Source organism: Buceros rhinoceros, unplaced genomic scaffold (genome assembly GCF_000710305.1).
Source record: "Buceros rhinoceros silvestris isolate BGI_N320 unplaced genomic scaffold, ASM71030v1 scaffold3473, whole genome shotgun sequence".
NCBI classification, from domain to species: Eukaryota; Metazoa; Chordata; class Aves; order Bucerotiformes; family Bucerotidae; genus Buceros; species Buceros rhinoceros.
Window position 1 is genome coordinate 705 of NW_010405199.1, and position 19,623 is coordinate 20,327.

Here is a 19,623-nt window from a genome sequence, read left to right on the forward strand (position 1 = left end):
GTATAGCAGGCTGAAATAATGGAAACACGTACAGTCTGCCAAAATTCAGGCTCTGGCTTAGTGCAAACATTAAGGTTGGAGCAAAGGACTCTTTGGAACTATTTTCCTTCTATGGCTTGTGCGAGTCGGCAGAGTAGCTGATGGATCCCCCCCCCATAGCAACTGATAGACCCCAACTTTAATCTTCCTTCCAGACATCTGCATATCAATCTCTTTTTTTTTTTTTTTTTAAAGTTGTGGGAGATTTCTTTGTGAAACAGAATTGATACTGTGTTTGGTTACAGCTTCCCAAATTCTAAGGTATGAATATGAGGAGAAATTACATATGGTCATTCCTTATGATAATTCTTTAAAGTAATTTTGGAAAAAATTTTACATCCCCAGTGTTTTCTTGAAAATGGTCAGGCTGCAATCTCTGAAAGAAAATATAAGTTCCAAATCTTCATTCTCAAAAGCCGGAGGTATCTCGAACCTTTGTTAGGTTTCAGCCCCTGCTGTTCTGGGCGCTTCCAACCTCTGGAAGTATTTTAGGTGCTTGGAGCAAATGATGTAATGTGTTCTGTTACTAGAGATGGGTTAATTTGCTGGGTTTCTGTTTCGTTAATTTAAGGGAACCATATATAGTCACAGCTAGTGTATGTAGAGAGTGAGTATCCTTATTGTGAACTGTGTGTGTTTGTACACAGTGTGGAATTGAACTTACAAGACAAAGTGCTTAGGTTATTTTCCTTTTATCCTGTTTGCTGTAAACTTTATGGGCTTTATTCAGCTGCTATTGGAACATAGATAACTTCACTGGATGTGATTCATGGAAAAGGTCATTGCTGATAAGTGCAGCCTTGCTGCTTTGACAGCCTGTTACGGGATAGTACTAGGTATTTATAGATACTTTAAAAATTATGAGGTGGTGCAGGATTAGTTTTGTGAGTTTTTATTTCCTTCAGATCTGGTTTAACTCTGGGTTTCTGCATACTCACACCTCTCCCACATGTGTCTTGCATCCTAGTCTGACCTGCCCCGGTCTGCTGTGACTTTCTGCTGCAAACTTTAATCTGGTTTGAGATTCATACTCTGTGTTTTGTTTCTTTGTCTTAGAATTGCTTCAGCATCTTCAGTTACAGGTGCAGTAAGTCTATAGACTCACGTATCAGCTCTGACACTGCCAGTATTCAAGTGGCAGCAGCAGTGGCGCGTCCAGACATAAGCAGAGCCAGCAGCTTTTTCTGCCCCACTTGGACACAAGAGCCTTCCTATTTGGAAGCCACTTCAAGCCCTTCCACTCTTACGACTCAACATGAAGCAAAAAATTAAACTGGTTTTTAGTCTAAACTAAATTCGCTTGTGTTTTCAGTACCAGCAATGAAATGGATAGATTCCTGGGTTTTCGTTAAAATTACTACTTTGATTATGTTGGAAGCATTATAAATCTAAATTAGCACCTTTTTTATTTTTTTTCCCCCATTTGAGATGTTAGCTCATTCTTATGCATCTGTTTCTCCTTTCTGTTTTCTCTCACCTGAAAATCGCATTTACTCTTTTGTTATTAGGTGCGGTACTGTCATTTTGGTCCCAAGCTTTCACATCTTTCTGACTTACCCTTTTTTTTTTTAATTCTTGCTATTTTCACACTTCCATATGAAAGCTACTCTTACAAGCTTTTTGGATTTTTTTTCTGGGTATTTAAACAGAATTGCTGTTCTGCTTGGATTGCTCTAAAGCATTTAATGTAAAAAAAGTTATCTATTATTTCTCTGTGTTTGAAAGTCTAGTTTGGTTTTAGTAACTTGCTATTACTTGATTTTTAAAATGTTTATTAGCGTCTTACTCAACTTGTGATTTCAGTAGTGTGAGTCATCAGTCAGAATTCTCAGGACAAGCAAACAGGTGTATCTGGTAGGATGAGCAGGAGTGGAAAAGCTTGCTCCTAAATACAGCAGGGAAAACTTTGGTCATATCCGTGTGATGATCCATGCAGCATTTAGCAAACATCTTCAGGCTCTTTATCCTGAGGTAAAAACCCAGAGAACTCCTAAGTCGAACTGTGTCTCCAGAACCTGACTAGCCTGAGATATGGCAGTCTTTGTAGTTGCTGGTCACAGTAACTATAGCAGCTTGTAGACGTTATGGCCAGCTCAGCAGGTCTGGCCAGAGCGAGACTATATAGCGTAGGTTCTTCTGATAGCAGGTTTCCAGACTCAGCCCCACGGGTCCCTTCTGCATGGATGGGTGTGGGCTGTCAGAAGCCTGTCCCATTCTGCTGCTGCCAAAGTTTTGCTGTTTGGGCTGAAACTTTTCACAGCAGCTCTTTGCTTCAAGGGAAACTGGGGAAGGAAGAGGAGGGAAGCAAAAAGAAGAGGATGTTGGCTTAGAAATGGATCAGCTGTGTGTGTGTGCGTAAAGCTACTTGGGAAGGGGACCAGAAAAAGCGTGGGTGGTTGGTTCGTACTTAGCTGCCCCTCTTTGCAGTGGGGAGCTAATACTTCAGCAATAGATTGTCCGGTGTGTGCAGAGTGTGGCTTCTGAAACCTCTGAAAATATGTCCGAATTTGACCCTGACCTGGTCTCGAAATGTGTTCAGTCTTAAATCTGTTTATTGAGCCTGTGAGTTTAGTACCTCCTACATTCCTTAAATAGTTGATCTGTATCAAGTATGCTTCATCCCAGGGCTTAGCCCTAATTGCTTGTCTGCAATTGCTTCTTACTGGTACTGTGCACAGGTACTGAAAGGAGAGCAAGACAGCTCTTGCAGGAATGTTTCTTTGCTTATTTTGATGTTTTCTGTGCTTGATCCTAGGAGATTAGGAGGAGAGTGGGGAAGTTCTTGGTGTGCAAGAGACAGGAAAAGTGGACACAGTGCAGGTATCTTAGAGAAGAAGGGGACAGGATGTATAAGTAATGGATAAGAACGTAGGGCAGCTGCTCCATGGACATTGGCAAATGTAAAGAATAAGTCTACTGCTTCTACTTTATTGCTGTATTTGTGTAAATAATAAATCTATACTATTCTAATCTAAAAACATGGATTCTGCTAATGTTACAAACTAGAAGTGATCACAGTCCATGATGGTAGCTTAAAAAAAAAAAAAACAAAACCACTGGTTAGGGAAAAATACCATGAAAAACATGGATTCTGCTAATTTTACAAACTAGAAGTGATCACAGTCCATGATGGTAGCTTAAAAAAAAAAAAACAAAACCCACTGGTAGGGAAAAATACCATGGTTTGAACAGTATGTTAAGTGGGTAGCTACACACTGAGTATAAAATTGTGTCCTTTCCTTACCTCTCAGTGAGGTAAGCAGCCTCAACATTTTTTCAATGTTTCTTTTTAAGTATAAAAATTAAGGCGATAGGAAGGTGCAAGCTGGATGTGGAAGGTGGTTATTTGTTTCAAAGAAATATTAAATAAAACTGAAGAACTATAAAATCAAATAAACGGAAAAGTAGTTTTCACCACAAGGGAAACCAGACTGTTAAGGTTATATGCATGGAATGTTAAGGTAAAAAAATTAACAAAACTTAAAGCATCTAGGGAAAGGGTTTGGGTTTATTGTTTGGGGTTTGTTGTTGGTTTTTTTTTTTAAACACAGACCGTTATAGCATGGACAGTGTTGTAGTGCTGAAAGTAAAATACCAATTTATCTCACAGCAGAATAAAGAGGGAAGGAGAGCGTGCAATTGTGGCTTGCAACAGTGCGTTTAAATCTGCCTATCTTGTATATGGTTTTCAACAGAGTCTTCATTGCATTCTGTGCAGTGAAAAGTTTCGTTTCTAGTAATATAGAAACAATTATCTTTTTATATGGATGATATTCATTCTGGGACCTTTTTCTAACCAGTATATTAACAGCTTCTGTATTTTGGTATGACATTGAGGTAATGAGCGTAAGAAAATAGTTGCAAATGTGTGTGCTGGTCCTAGGATTTTATTTTTCTTTTTCTTAGTATTTCCTATTTTTTCAGCTTCATGTTGAACATGAGCCTTGTTATGATCAGTGAGAATGTAAAGCTGGCCCGTGAATATGCCTTACTGGGAAATTACGACTCTGCAATGGTCTACTACCAGGGAGTTCTTGACCAAATGAATAAGTACCTCTACTCTGTCAGAGATACGTATCTGCAACAGAAATGGCAACAGGTAAATAGTACTTTTCTGGGACATTTTGTGGAAAAAAGTATCAAAGTATCTTACGGTAAACAAAAGTATGAAAAATACTTACGCCGTTCTGTAGTGCTGTTACATATAGGAGTTTTTGTTATTATATGGACTTATTTAAGTCTTCTTTATGACTTCTTGCTCTGACGATGACAAAACAGGCAATGGAGCACAGCCCTGGGGAGCCAGTGTACTGTCTGGCTTGTCAGCTTCGTGCCAATGCGTGCCTCCGTCTTGTCCCTAAGCAGGGTTTTTCACCCACTGTGCAGGAAACCAATCAACACACTGATCTGAGATATTTGTCTTTATTTCTGTTCTGCAGAATTGGGCACCAGGTGTCTAACAACAGCCAGCACACCTATCATTGCAGGGCACACGCTATTTGTAATAGCACGAGACACTTGATTGGTTACTTATGTTTCTCTACCCACCCTACAACATGCATGTGTGTGCTATGTAATGATTAAAACATTTTGGGGAGGTTCCGTAATTAGCCTGCTCTATTTTACCTTAGAAGTGTGTATTTTGGCATTATAACTGCCCAAGGTTACTTTAGGATACGCTCTTGGCTTGTCTTTGGTCCAGAAGTTATGTGTTTTGTTATCTTCTAAATATATCAGTAAAAGAAGACATAAGACATACTGTTTTGTTTCTCATCTGTTCAAGTTTAGGTGCTTTCTGTAATGCCTCAACTATGTTTTAGTGGAAACTTCTTGATAAACTTCTAGTGTTTTAGTAGTGTGACTTTGATCCTTAATAGAAACTGAGTTGTGGCTACCATGTTAATTTATCCTTAACACAAACCATCATTTTTTTCATTGACATTCAGTCTAAGAGGTTGTGCTCTTTTCTGTCATGCTTGTCCAATATGCAAAATTTATCAAAAGTGTCTTTGGTGTTAAATCCAAAATCTATTTGTTTATTCTTTAAATGTGCTGAGGAAAGGAGAAAAGCCTTCTTAATTTCTGATGTGTGTTGTTCTTGTCAGTTAAAGTAGCATTGGGTAGCTTGTGAAACCTTGTGGAATCCATCCAGGATTGAACAGAGGACTGTTACAAACTTATTTGCAATGTGCTTAATCTACTCTTTTTTTTTTTTAATCAGGTTTGGCAGGAGATAAGTGTGGAGGCTAAGCATGTGAAAGATATAATGAAAACACTAGAGAGTTTTAAACTAGACAGTACTCCATTGAAAGCTTCACAACAAGAATTACCAGCTCATGATGCAGAAGTCTGGTCTTTGCCAGTACCTGCTGAATGTAGGTAAGAGGAAACCTGAAGACCTAAATTAATGTTAATCAGGGCAAAGCGTGCTTTGACGTCAGCCTGCTCCTGTGTCATTTTGGTTCTAGAACTGAGATGTTTAACGCACCAGCAGCCTGCTTCAGAACGTTCTGGGACTTCTATCTCATATAGGCTTGACTAATGTCAAGTTTTTGTGTTTTGGGGGCTTTTCCCCCCCCAACTTAAGATAAACTTGTTATTCCGTGGAATCCTCTATTTCTATATTGATCTTCTCATCAACTTTAAAATGATTCTGCCTGTAGCTGCTATGAAAAGGATGAAGACATATTATCAGACTAACAGTAAAATCTAGAAGTGTCCGAGCTCCGTTCCTTTTGTGTAGCCAGGCGGTTCCCTCATCTCCTTTGCGAACTGGTCAGCGAGGGTAGCATAAGCTCCAGGGAAGGGGTGGGAGCCAGCAGCTAGCTGCAGGCAAGCCTGCTTATTTCAGCAGTAGTTTTGAGTTATGCTGGGTTAGTAGTGTGTGTGAAACCAAGGCCTTGCAGCGTGGTTTACCTGTGTAACTGCTGCTGAAAGGATAGTCCTGCCCTCCACAGTTGCCTGAGGCTTTTTTTCCGCTTTTCTCTTTTTTTGCATTGATTAGCTGGTTCAGGGTGCTAAACTGGCAAATGAGACAGTTTTGTGGGGCTAGTAGGTTTTTTGTTTGGCTTTTAGTTTGTTTGGCTTTTGCTTGTGTTTTGGGTTTTTGCTTTCTAGTTTGTTTTGGCTTTGTTTTGTTTTTTCCTGAGATTAGCTATCTGAACTGGTTACTCGGAGGGTCTAACACATGCTAGTGGTAGCGTGAAGGAGGGAACAGGAGTGCATGCAAAGCAGACATGGCACTGCGCATTTTGACAGGAAATTACTATTAGACCAGCTTAGCTGTACAGCCAAACTGTTCTTTGGGCTTTGAACTGAGAAGTTGTTTCTCAGAGATGGATAACTTCAGTCTTTATGGGTACATTTTTACTGTTTTAAAAATTGATTTATTTTAAGCCCTCCTTCTGAAAGACGTGGGTCTTGTGTGATCACATTGTTTCTGTTTACCTCATTTAGTAACTTCGGAACACTGCTAGCCAATTTCATTCAAACCTTCCGGGAAGCTAGATCTTTCCTAATGTTTTGAAGCTTCCTGGAGAAGAGATACACAAACTTAAGTTTCTAAAAAGGGAAAGGCTTGAGAGAACTGTTTCGATTCCATTTATTTTGCCAGCTGGTGAAGTATTGAATTGTGGCAATACGAAAGAGCCACGGTGGAAACTTGGACCACGTAGTGTTGAAATAACCACAGTGAATTCCTGTTCTGAGATAAGAGAACTCACAAATTCAGGTGGAAATTAGATGCGTACTCACTGTTCCTTTATTTGAGCTTTGGGGTGGAATTCAGAGGTGGCTAGGTGTTCATAAATAAAAGTATGGGTTGGTAGATAGGGCATTTGGAGAGTGAAAATACATTAAACCATAAGATTTAGTCATTAGCATATTCATGTTGCCTAATATGCATTTCACCCTAAAGAGATACGTACAGTTCTGACCACCTTGCTGCTGTGAATCACAGACAACTTCATGAAGATACTGGATCCTGTTATATCTTGAATGATATGTCAAAACACATCTTCTAGTTCAAGTAAATGCTCTCCACATCAGACTCTTCCATTTTCTGTTCTCTAGAAATGTCCCTGACAATAAACTTGACTGATAGCTTATTAATGCTGGAATTTTAGCAAGGCTTATAGAAAAAGTATATCTGTGAGAGTGATGGATTTGTATCAGGAAGAAAATTAATTTTGAAAAAGAAATTCATAGTACCAATCATTATATTGGCTTATTCGTACATGCTTCTAAAAGTAGTCTAGTTTGAAGCAACTTGGAGGCCTCATATACTCATTCCCTTTCTCAAAAAGGGAAGTTAAATGGAAGTGAAAATAAAACTGTCATTCCCAAAAAACCTTTATATTTCTTTGCATAGGAGAGTGAGGACCATTGTGATAAGGAGAAAATATATTCGGGTGGGTTTTTTGTGTATTTTTTCCTAAGCTTCATAATACTGGGATTAATTTTATTTATGAATATACGAAGCAAGGAGCTTGTTTTAAGCAAATGAGCCCTGAGCTTGTGGCAAAGGGAAAATGGATTTTTAGTGACCATCGAAAAAGATCTGTCTTGTTTCTGATGTAGAGATTTTTATCTTGAGCAAAACAGCTTTTCAGTTTGTAACCACTTGATTTGGTTACGTAGTGCTCACCTGTGACTTTACACTGAGGCTTTTGCATATGTTACAACTAATTAGACCTTCGCCAGGACCCAGAAAACGTCAGTCTGCTTCGTGCAGTGATTGTAGAGGTCACAATAATCGTATAAGCGCCGCTGTCAGGGGCTCTCACCGTCCATCATCTCGAAATCCCAATGATAAAGGGAAGGCAGTCCGCAGCCGGGAAAAAAAGGATCAGCAAAATAAAGGAAAAGAGGAAAAGGTAAGCTTGAAAATAACTTCATGAAGTCGAGAAACTCGACTTTGGACAGTTTGGTTTTCTTAATATTGAGTGTGTTTTAAAATTAGATGCATATAAAATTCAATCAGTGTGCTGATTTAAATTTCACCTTGTAAGGTATCTTTGCTTTATGGACAGTCCTGGTCACAGATTAATTTAAAAAACCCTCATCTGGAGGGCTTGTTTGCTGCAACTTGAAGATAGTTGTTTAAAATTATACCACTGAATTACTGAAACTGAGCCTGATGGAGCTCATTCAAATGGGATGCCCTTGTGGGTTCTTCAATTGCTTTTGTATATTTTAGACTGAGTTTGACTCGCCTGTTCCAGGGCATTTCATTATTTTTTTCATGTTAAAGGGAGACCTTTACTTTTTTTTTTGAGATCTGATAGTAGCTCCAGACTCTCTTCGGTTTAAAACAAACAAAACCCCAACATGCTTCATGAGAGAAAATAATCTATGATCTATTCTTTGCAGTCGGAGTGCTTTAAATTTTGCTTGTGCTCTGGTCACCATAAATTTAGCTGATGACAAGAGATTATACTGAAAACACTAAATTCATAGTTTTCCAGAGTCTGAATAAATCAAATATCCATGTAATAGTTTGTTAGCTTCAGCAGCCTTGTGTTGTGGCAAGGCGTCATGGTCTGTGGGAATATTATAAACAAGGGCAGAATTATTTACCTGTGCAAGCTACTGCTTTTACTAGGAGTGCAATGACATTGTCTTCGAGTGGTAATCCTCTCTCACTAAGGATATGCACACACAGAGACAGGATAGGTCTCTCTTCTTTTTTACAGTTGTTCTGTCATCACTAGTGCTTGCTGTTAAGTGTATAAAAAAAAACCACCAGGGTATGTCTAGTGCATTTTATTTCCTCTCAGTTGCATGGTCTCTGCTGTTTGAGCCCTTTAAACTGTGTAGCTTTGCAACCGCTTCACTGCAGAGCTGCTTCTCTGCTGTCTTGGCCATGCTTATGTATCAGCTAATTAGCTCTTTCTTACTTCAGTGATCTTCCTGCAGATTGCCTTTGTTCATTCTGTATCTGGAAGTCCTGCTTAATTTTTTTTCTGTGTGTCTCCCATATATATAGCATATTCATGAGTCTTACAGAATTTGGGATACTCTAGCTCAGCATGGCACTTTCTGATCCAGTCTCAAGCATAATTTCCCCTGCCCAGCTACTGTCTCAGTTTTTGACTTCTCTGGGAGAAGCAGCTAACACTTACACTGGTGTAGGTGTATGCAGTTTTGATTACCTAGTAAAGCAGAGAAACTACATCAGTCAGTACAGTCAGGCTTTGGGACCAAGGCAGTGCGGAAATCTGGGTGAACTATGTAGGTCCAGCAGTGCAGCAGAAATATGGATCCTTCATAATTTTCATGCTGGTTTATGTTGCCACCTTCTAGAAATATGCTATTGTGCACTTGTTAAGCTACTAATGGATTTTTATAACCATTGTTATGTATTTACATTGTTGTATCTTTTATATGTAGAACAAATCTGCATCTGAGATTTCAGAGTCTGAACCAAAGAAATTTGATAGTACTGGATATGATAAAGATTTAGTAGAAGCTTTGGAAAGAGATATCATATCTCAGAATCCCAACATTAGATGGTAAGTTTAAATACTGCTGCCAGTCTTTCTGAGGGGTTTCTTTTTCCTCTTATATAGTATGACAAGAATTAAGTATTTTAGCGTATGTTTGAATATAAAAAGTACTTACAGCTTTTCTTCGCTCATTAAAGAGGCAACTAAACTTCTTGTGTAGTTGAATATTTTTATGACTTTTTTTTCCACCCATAGATTAACAGAATAGTTTGGATTGGAAGGGACCTTTAAAGATCAATCAGCTAGTCCACCCTTCTGCCACGGGAGCGACAGCTTTCCCTAGATCAGGTTGCACAAACCCCTGCCCAACCCAACCATACAAAGCTTCTCAAACTTTTCTAAGTCCTGAAATCCATTTTTGAGGCACTCTTCTGCAATGTATAAGATTCTAGTGTCCGCAAGAGTCTCTTAATCTAAAAACCTGTTTTGCTACCCAGAGGCATACCAAGATAGAAAACCAATTAACAAAGAAGTTATGTCAATACATGAACCCTTTGAAATCTTGTTGGACGTGATGTGATGTGACTGCCAGTATAAACATAGAACCATATGCCAGTACCTTTACATAAATGTGTTAAATATTAAACCTTATACAAAGGTCGTTTTGTGTTCCATATGTTTCCAAGCTTAGGTGATTTTTGTAAGCATTAAATGAGCAAAAATCTTCTGGCAAATACAGTAGGTTTTAAAAAAAACCTGAGCAATCTCACAAACAACTTTGTGTACATGCAACTGTCATGTATTTCAGTTTCATATGTAAATATATGTTTCAGTTTTTATATTGAATCTTAAATGACAACTTCAGATTTAAAATTAATTCTGCAAATAGATACATTTTGAATCCAAAATATTACTTGGGCACATGCCATTAAGTGGAATGCCTTGAGAGTTACCCTCAAGAAAATAAGACCAGCCTATAAGGTATCTAAAAATTAACACATTTGTAATTCTGAAAAAGAATTCTAAAAATTCTTTTTAATTCAACTCCATTTACTAGTCTTCAGTAATTGTTCTTGTAATGATGAAAGATGGTATTGAGGTTTCAGGGACAGCCAACCTCTTGGCAAGAGAAGAAAGCGTCATCTGCAATGAGCATGAGTTTAACCAACTTGCCTTATTCACAGAAAGAATAAGCAGACTAATGCTCTCGTGGCTTAGTTAATATGACCCTCACTGCTCTTGCATCCAGCTGGAATCTACTAGCCATACGTGAGCTGTAGTTGTTTTAAGCTTTTGCCACTAGAATGTAAATAAATCCAGCTCATTTTCCTGAATTGTGGAAGAGCTGTTATATAACAATAAGTTTAACTGCATATTGTTTTGAGCTGTGGACTGATTCTTTTGCAGCCTGTCTGAATCTGTCAAACAACTTTCTCTTTCTTGCCAGGGATGATATTGCTGATTTAGTAGAAGCCAAAAAGCTGCTTAAGGAAGCTGTAGTTTTACCAATGTGGATGCCAGAGTTTTTTAAGGGAATTAGAAGACCATGGAAGGTATGAAAAAATCTGATCTTGTGATCATAAGTAGGATTCTGAGATTGGATCTTGGCAGAACAAGAAATTTCCATTGTTTTACAGTTTATGTAAATTCTTTCCACTTTTTAGTAACAAAATTTATAGTATAATACTAACAAAATAAAGATGTCAGCCGGATAAATACACTGTCTTCAGCTATATCATTGCAAGTAATAATAGTAATTAATTACTTAACTTTGAATAGCTTTTCAAGGGAAAGTTTACAACTAGTATTTTAATATTACACTGTTAAACACACTGTAAAATCATCTGTGCTTTGATTCTTATCCTCAAAGTGGTTCTTTCTCATTTTAATAGGGCGTACTGATGGTTGGTCCTCCTGGTACTGGAAAGACCCTTCTGGCAAAAGCTGTAGCCACTGAATGCAAGACTACTTTTTTCAATGTTTCGTCTTCCACGCTCACCTCAAAATACAGGGGAGAATCTGAGAAACTTGTTCGTCTACTGTTTGAAATGGTGATTGAAGTTTCTGAATACAAATAGTGAGAGAAAAAGTAGAATTACTTCTGGAATAGCGAGACCTTGCCAAGGTTTTGAACTCACAGCATATACAAACTGCTCTTTGAGCTTCAGACACTTTAGGACCTTCTGATTTGGTCATGTTCATTCAAGACCTGGTTATTCCTAAATAGCGTTATAAATGCTGAAAAATGAGGTGTCTTTATTTTCAGGGTTAGCTTGTTACATTGAAAGATAGGGTGTTATAAGCTGATGAGTGCTGTAGAATGTACTTGAATGGAAAACTGGAGATGAAATTTGTTTTCTAGGTGAGAACCCTACTTAGGCCGTGTGTGTGTTGTTGTTGTTGTTTTGGGTGGGGTTTTTTGTTTGTTCTTAAAATAAGTGGACTTCCAAACTGTCATTGAGTTCAGAGCACACCACCTGAAATTGGTTCAGAATAGGTTCAGCCTTTTTTTCATATGTTACCAGGCTTTGCATGCAGTGTTTGTCAGGATGCCCAGTACTGAAGGGGGCAGCAGAGTTGCAGTTACAGTAGTCAGAACAGTCAGGAAATAAAAAAGATCTTTTGCAATATAGTTTGAGCATATTAAATGAGTTGATACCATGCCTATCCGTCAAAAATACATATACACTATGGACAGCATCTCGGCTGCTGTAGGACAATAGCTTTTATTGTTGCAGATCCTTGTCTTGGACCTCTCTTGTTTTCAGAAAGGTTAGAGTTGCTTTGCGGTTGACCTGCCTCTTGGACAAGTTCCATTATCATGGTGCCCTAGCTTAATGTTTATCAAGACTTTAACTGAGTTGTTCAAGCATTCAGTGATGACTTTCACAGTTATGAATGTTACTCCTAATGTGTAAAACTGCCTTTGGTTTATTAATCATTTGTTTATAGTCCTAACAACTGTAGGGCTTTGCCAGAAGCTGTTCTGCTCAAATGTTACTAATGAATGCACAGCTGCTCTGTAGCTGAGTGAAGTGGTCAAAGAGAGGGAAGGGTTAGCTATTGCTTGACACTGACGAGCTGCTTCGCTGGGGTAAATGTGTCGTTACTCAGCTCTGAATATGCTGCTGTTTCTTAAATGTGACCAGACTGCCATTTCAGTTTCTGCTTTATCTTCTGCTTTCTTTAGGCTCGATTTTATGCCCCGACAACTATATTTATTGATGAGATAGACTCTATCTGTAGTCGCAGGGGGACGTCAGAGGAGCATGAAGCTAGTCGACGTGTGAAGGCAGAACTGCTAGTTCAGATGGATGGTAAATAACCTGATCACTGGGAAGTGGTGGACTGGAGGAATCTTGAGGGAGGAAAGTAAAAAAAGACCACTTCATTCTTCAGAAGCAATTTGTTTGAAAGCTTTACATAATATTAGGGTGAAAAGATACAAAAGTGCACTATTCCAACTGTCAGTGTGGAAGGAAAAAAGATACCAGTTATTTTAACAATGGTTTAGCATCTGAGCAGTGACCTTGTATTACTGACCCAGAATGATGGTGATTCAGTGGAAAACACAAGATTTCAAAACTGCAGAAGAAACTACTTGCTCCTGTCAGTCTTTACTTAGCAAATCACTCACGTCTCCAAAACCAAGTAGAACGTGGTTCAAAAGAACCGTCACCTGTTCCAGTTCAAACTTCAAAGGCAATCATTACATTTAGCTCTTTGGGATATCTCTTTTTTTCTCCCGAAGATAAAATAAATAAAAGATGAAGGTAATTTTTTTATAGAAGTGGTTGGGAGAGTTTTCTTTTCAAGACACGGAGTTTGTTACAGCTATTTGGTTAATATTTCATAAATCAACAAAGTTTAAAAATTGGTAACACTGTGCAAATTTGCTGTAGAGGCATTCTTTTTATACCCTGGTGAGAAGGGAGAAGGAAAGGAGCAACAGAAAAGAGCTAGTCTATGGAGTAAAATGTGATAGAATTCCATGAGTCAGAAGATTTGTATATTTATTTTTGGTTCTCTGATACTGGTACCCTTTTATGTTTGACTTCAAACAGCAGCAGAGCTGTAATACTGTTCTCATAACAAGCTAATTTTGTTAGTAACAACTATTTGAAGTCCTTCTACTTGAGTGTTCATAAATGCTGTTTTATATGCAAATTTTCAGGCAGACTAGGTACAGTGGCTATTCCACAGCCCAATCCCACGATTATAAGCAAAAACAGTAAACGCAGAGAGTAGCAAGTTTGATGGAATGAACATCTTCATATAGCAGCAGTTTCACAGTACTTTAGAGACTGAGGTGTTCTCTCTGCCTCTGAAGAGTTGTGATTCAGTCCACCAAATGTAAACATTCACTTCAGCAGTTTGCAAGAATCCACCTGCACATATGAAACATTTGGCCCGAATTCAGAAGTGAAGGAACTTTGTAGAGGAGTAATTCTGCTTTTTGCGAGGCTGTTAGTGAATACTGTTGGAGGGAAGGGGTGTTTGTTTCTTGGTGTGGTGATGGTTTTGCGTTTTGGTGAGTTGTTTTGGTTTTCCTCAGGTGCTGTTACAGGATGTGGATGTGAAAATTCAAACACTGTAATGGCAGAAATACGAACAGCTCTGCTGTAAAACTGATCCAGCCGTAGAGAGGAACTTCTGAGCCTAATTAAACTGAGCCTCCATTTTTACTTGCATGCTGTCATATAGGTGAAAATCTGAACTCTATCGCACCTGGACTTGCTAAAGTGCAATAGAGCAGCTATTGCGTATATTAATTCTATTACAGAATTGTGGGTATTGTTCTTTCTACACATGAAGTCTCATAAAACATATGTACGCTTTACTTTTCTCCAATGCAGGTGTTGGAGGGGCTACTGAAAATGATGATCCTTCCAAGATGGTCATGGTACTTGCTGCTACTAATTTTCCTTGGGATATTGATGAAGCCCTAAGACGGAGACTAGAAAAAAGAATTTACATTCCTTTACCATCAGGTATGAAGACTTGGGGAGAGGAGTGGTTTGAAAGACTACAATCTAATTTTCATCAGTATTTCTTCAGTTTTTATCACCCTATTTAAAAATCTAATTGATACGTGTATGCAAATTAATTTGTAAGTTCAGGACCAGGTTGAAGGATTTTTTAAAGTCTCTAAAAATAATCTCCAGGCAGCTTTGAAGATCTAAAAAACAACTTTCTCTCCTGCCTATTCGACAGAGACCGCTATCACAGCACAATTAATAATACACAAATTCTCGGTACGCCCCTCTGCCTTACGCAGAAGCTGCTGCATCCCGCTCCGTCCTTGAGCAAAATTCTTCTGCGGGATTTAAGTAATCCCTGGTGAAAGCATCCATGGAATGCACGCCTCGGCGGCCTCTTTTTAATTTATAGTCGTTACCGCCCCAAGTCTTTAAGTACATAAAAAAGTCTTTTTCACCTTGGTCGACCGATCCATATCGCCATTGTGGAACCTGCCGTGGCCGCCATTCATCACGTCGGACGTCACCATTATGTGGCAACTTTTTGTGATATTTGGCACCCGACCTCTGCCGTTGAGGGTCATTTATACACTTTCTCTAACGTAGAGGATGCAAAAATGGCACTTTATTACGTAATGAACAGGGTTATATAATCTCCCAAGAAGCCTCACCCATCGTGGGTGGTTACTACATTCCTGTAACGTAAGCACGTAAGCAATCTTCCGACCGCCCACACTGCCACCCAGTGTTCTGCAACACCAGGTTAAATCTAAACATTGAACGTTTACCTTTGTAGCATATCCTTTTTCACATTCTTCCCTCTTACCTTTCTTCCTTATTTCTATTCAGAAAGCAAATTGTATAGACTCAATTTTCTATTCTTTGAATAGCCAAAGGTCGAGAGGAACTCCTAAGAATAAATCTGCGAGAGCTGGAACTGGCTGCTGATGTTGACCTTGCAAATATAGCTGAGAAAATGGAGGGTTATTCAGGTGCAGACATCACCAATGTATGCAGGTATGTTAACACTGCATCGTTCGTGTTACTGTGAGAAAACTGTTTGTAAAGTAACTAATTTACTTGATTAAAGTTGTTGGGTAAAAGCGGGCTGTAACTTGTCTTTTATATATGGTTAATAGGTGAAATATTGCATTAATATTTACCTAGATTTCCATTGGTTATTTTCATATAGCAATGATGAAGACCAGTTGCAACACAGTACACTAAATGAGGTATAATATAGGTAAAACTCCATGTTCTTCCATGTACTCCAAATTCCTTCTGTGAGGAATATCCACAGGGTGGTAGACTTCAACTTGTAGAGTTGGAGTCACTCCACTGAGGTTATACTACTTCAACAGAACATCTGTGTGGCAGAGGCAACAGTGGCAGAGGCCACAGTAACTCAAGAAAGAATGTGGCGTGTTCTTCCTTCGGGGCACAGAGAAGGTAAACTGTGGTGTGTGACTGTGCGAGAGCTGAGTACTCAGCACGTTGGCTTTAGTGATGAGGCTGACTTGAGTTTCCTTCTACCTCTTCCACCGCCCTTCTCCTCAGTACTGTTGGCATAGAGTCATTTCTGGGCCTGTTCTATAACCTCGATTCCTGAAACATCAGCAAAAGATACATTCTAGCCCTTCCCCCTTTTATTTTTCTTTCCAAAATTGAAAAGGGAAGGAAAGGACTGATCTTTTAAGAGGTTATTTGTAAACCAGATGACTGGCAGTAAAGATCTGCCCTGGAACAGTTGCGGCAATGGCAAATTATGGAATCAGCAGTAAGGAACAAAGCAGGGCAACTTCTTCAGGCGCTGTTGTCATCTAATAAACACTTGTCTAACTGTGCTTTCAGCTTCGGAGGTAGCACTGAAGTGGTGAGGCAGTTCAAGGCTTGAGCTCCTAGTTGTGCCAACGCAATCGTTGCGGTGCTGTACTTTGAAAAGGATAAGAGAGCTGATCTGGATTAAAAACACCTCCTTATTACTTTCCCCAAATGCAGATCTGTTTCTTGCATGATTCCTAATACGTCTCTGCAAAGACTTGTGAGCAGGCTGAGAGGAGAGCATACTGTGCCGCAGCGATGAGTGCCAGCAGCCTGTGTGCCACACTGCCACCAAAGGCTCCATCAGCAGGATCGCCTAAGGCCAAACTAAAGTTCAGAGCCTCAGTACTATTTCCTCAACAAACCTCACTTGGTGTCTGGGGAAAGAATGATGAGTTAGTTGCTCCGAATCAACCTTGTGCAAGTTGATTTCATTTGTAGGTTTGTGGGATGAATTTGTGGTGTTCTTTTGCTCAGTCTTGGTGCTGGTTGCACTTTGAAAGGAGTTTGTGCAAATAGGTTCATGTTACATGAGAGAGAGTTGATTTGGCCTGCTGCTTTGTGCGTTTTAGCTGCTGTTTGTATCCTCCAGTCTGTTCAATATTCATTATTTGTAGTTAATTTAATACTGGATTCCAGCACACTTGTTGAAAAGTCAGAATACTTGTAATGTTTTTCCGTTAACGTCATGTATATGTGTGTGTGTGTACACACTGTTGCTTTTTTTTTTATCAAAATCCATTTGTACAAATACTATCTAAAAAAGCCAAATAAATCCAAAGCAAGTAAGCAAAGAAACAAAAACCCCACAAAGAAACACACAAGTCTTTCATTTGTGTCAGTCTCCTTAGGGATGACTGAGATGGAGCAACCAGAAATCCCGACTGGGGTTGGGATGTGCATGATTTCAGATTATTAAGAAAGTGCTCACATTAGTCTTATGTATAGTTACACTTCGTTAGTGGTGTCAGGAAAAGCAGATCTTAGACATGACTGTTTCATTTACACTGAGACAAAAAGACATATGGCTGATGCCAAAGTGCTTTTGTGAGCTTCAGACTCACAGTATATAACATAGTAAAGTTCAAACCTCAGACTGTAAGGGTCTTTGCTGGTGACACAAGCAAAACTTAAAAAAAAGTGAACCAAAAACTCTAGTTTGCTCAAATTATTCTCCTACCTTAGAGAATTTGAGGTGAAATCCAAAGTTTGCTGAGGCAGAGTGAAAACCAGAGATTTGAGTTCAGTTCTTAACAGTCAACATATAATCATGGAATATGAAGGTATTTATTTTAAAAAGACATTTAAGAAATATTAAACTGCATGTAAATTGCATGTAAGATGTGAGCATGGACCGACTTTGAATCGTCGTTTTGAGTGGACTGTGAAGGTTGAAAGGCCTTTGGAATGGAACTGACCCCTGCTGCGTGTTCCAGTGGGTGGCTTCTAATTCTGTGTTTAATACAAGAAGCTTTGGTGCTTCTCCAAGCACTACCAGTGCATTTGAGAAAGCGCTGAGAGCTGGTGTTGGAGTGACTGTCGGTAAAGTGACTTTACAGGAGAGTGTACAGAGAGTGCAGCAGTGGCAGCTGCACTTGAATTTTGTGGATGTGTTGAGGTGTGATGGGGTCTTTGGTTCGTTGGTTGGGTTGTTACTGTGGTTTTTTTGTAAACTACTGTCTGGACGCAAATTAGATGCATGGGATGCTCCCCCACCCCATTGTGTAACACTGGCTTTCAGTTCACAAGGTGATACAACAGCAAAGCATGGTCATACTTGACTACGGTGAAGTTCAACAAGACAGCTTTTTTGGGTTGTTCTGGAATTCTAATTGCTAACTGACAGACTTTATCAATTTACAAAATAATTGTTACAGTTTCCTTTAGGGGGAGGGGTGGAACTGAAGCAGAACATGCTGAAACCATGCTTCTAAATCCTCTGAGAAGACAACGTATCAGGTTCTCCTTTTGGATTCCCATCTACTAATGTGATACGATATGCTGTCGTGATATCACCAGGATTACCCTTCCATCTTTTTCACTGCTAGACAAAATAAGTAGCATTTTCTTCTTATTATAAGCTATACAACAATGAATTGCAGGAGCTTTAGCCTTCTGGTGTTAGCCATTTATCACCTCACCAGCTCATCACCTGCTGCTACTGTTACCACGGTTGGAAATCCAAATGCTGTCAAACTTCATGCAGCAAGAAAATGGCACAATTATAAAGACACTTAATGCTTATTGAAGCCAGATGTTTGAGGAGCTACAGGCTGAACAGGTTTTGTAGTTCAGTGTTTAGCTGTGAATGTACATAGGTTGGAGGTAGATACTGTTGACTCCTGACTTCTTTGAAGCGGTATTCCTGTTTGGAGCAGAAAACATTCAAAACATTCCAGCTGCTTCTCCTGTATGTAGGGGTGAAACGATTAGTTTGCTTTGTTCCTGTTTAAAAATACTATAATCAGCAGCTACATCCTAGGTGTGCAGTGGGATTAGATAAACCAGTTAGTCTTCACCTCTTCTGCCTTAGTAGCTCTTCAAAGATCCAGTGAGGATAAATCCATGTTTGAAAAATACGGATAGCATAGTATTGTACGTTGTACAAGCACTTGGAGATCTTCCCATAAAACTTTACGACTCTTTACTGTCTCTTTTTCAAAGTAACAGTTTAACCGGAATGCTGTGCTGAGCCTTTCAAACCAAGGAACTTGCCATACGGTGTTGAGTAACTTTTTTTTTTTCCATCCTTAAAAGAGATGCCTCGTTGATGGCCATGAGAAGGCGTATTGAAGGCTTGACACCAGAAGAAATAAGAAATCTTTCCCGAGACGAAATGCACATGCCAACAACTATGGAAGACTTTGAAATAGCTTTGAAGAAAGTTTCTAAATCTGTATCTGCTGCGGACATTGAGAAATATGAGAAATGGATAGTTGAATTTGGATCGTGCTGAGTTCTCTTATCTTGAAGAAACCACCTTACGTCTTAAAACAGCTTTAGAAGTAATAAGTAGTGTGTCAGTGCACTGCGTGCTCTTTTTAACTTTTGTAAATTAAGAGCAACAGATGTCTCAATAAATCTCTTTTTTAAAATGCAAATTCTGCCTAGATCTCTTTGGACTAGCTCAAAAGTTACCCATTTTTCTCAAACGCAAAAGATACTGATGGGATCTGCTTTGGTCTTCAGGATTTTAAAATGACTTAAATTTAATACTAGAACTTTTGCATCAGAGGGTTTACTCTTGAAAAATAACTATTACGCCAAAAAAACCCCAAACTAGCCTTGCTAAGTGAGTAAGGGAGACTAAGAACTAGAAAATCGATGAACAAGATGCA

At 39.0% G+C, this 19,623-nt stretch overlaps 1 protein-coding gene across 1 annotated transcript; it reads left to right on the forward strand.

Annotated features, from left to right (window-relative positions):
• The first annotated feature begins 3,964 nt into the window (after positions 1–3,964).
• On the forward strand, positions 3,965–19,377 carry KATNA1 (katanin p60 (ATPase containing) subunit A 1). The gene is made up of 10 exons (XM_010133625.1): positions 3,965–4,138; positions 5,261–5,418; positions 7,730–7,913; positions 9,430–9,551; positions 10,933–11,038; positions 11,378–11,536; positions 12,676–12,802; positions 14,342–14,476; positions 15,355–15,481; positions 19,043–19,377. Exons 1-10 carry the CDS (start codon positions 3,968–3,970, stop codon positions 19,239–19,241), a joined length of 1,488 nt encoding a protein of 495 aa, XP_010131927.1. The 5' UTR covers positions 3,965–3,967; the 3' UTR covers positions 19,242–19,377.
• Positions 19,378–19,623: the final 246 nt, after the last annotated feature.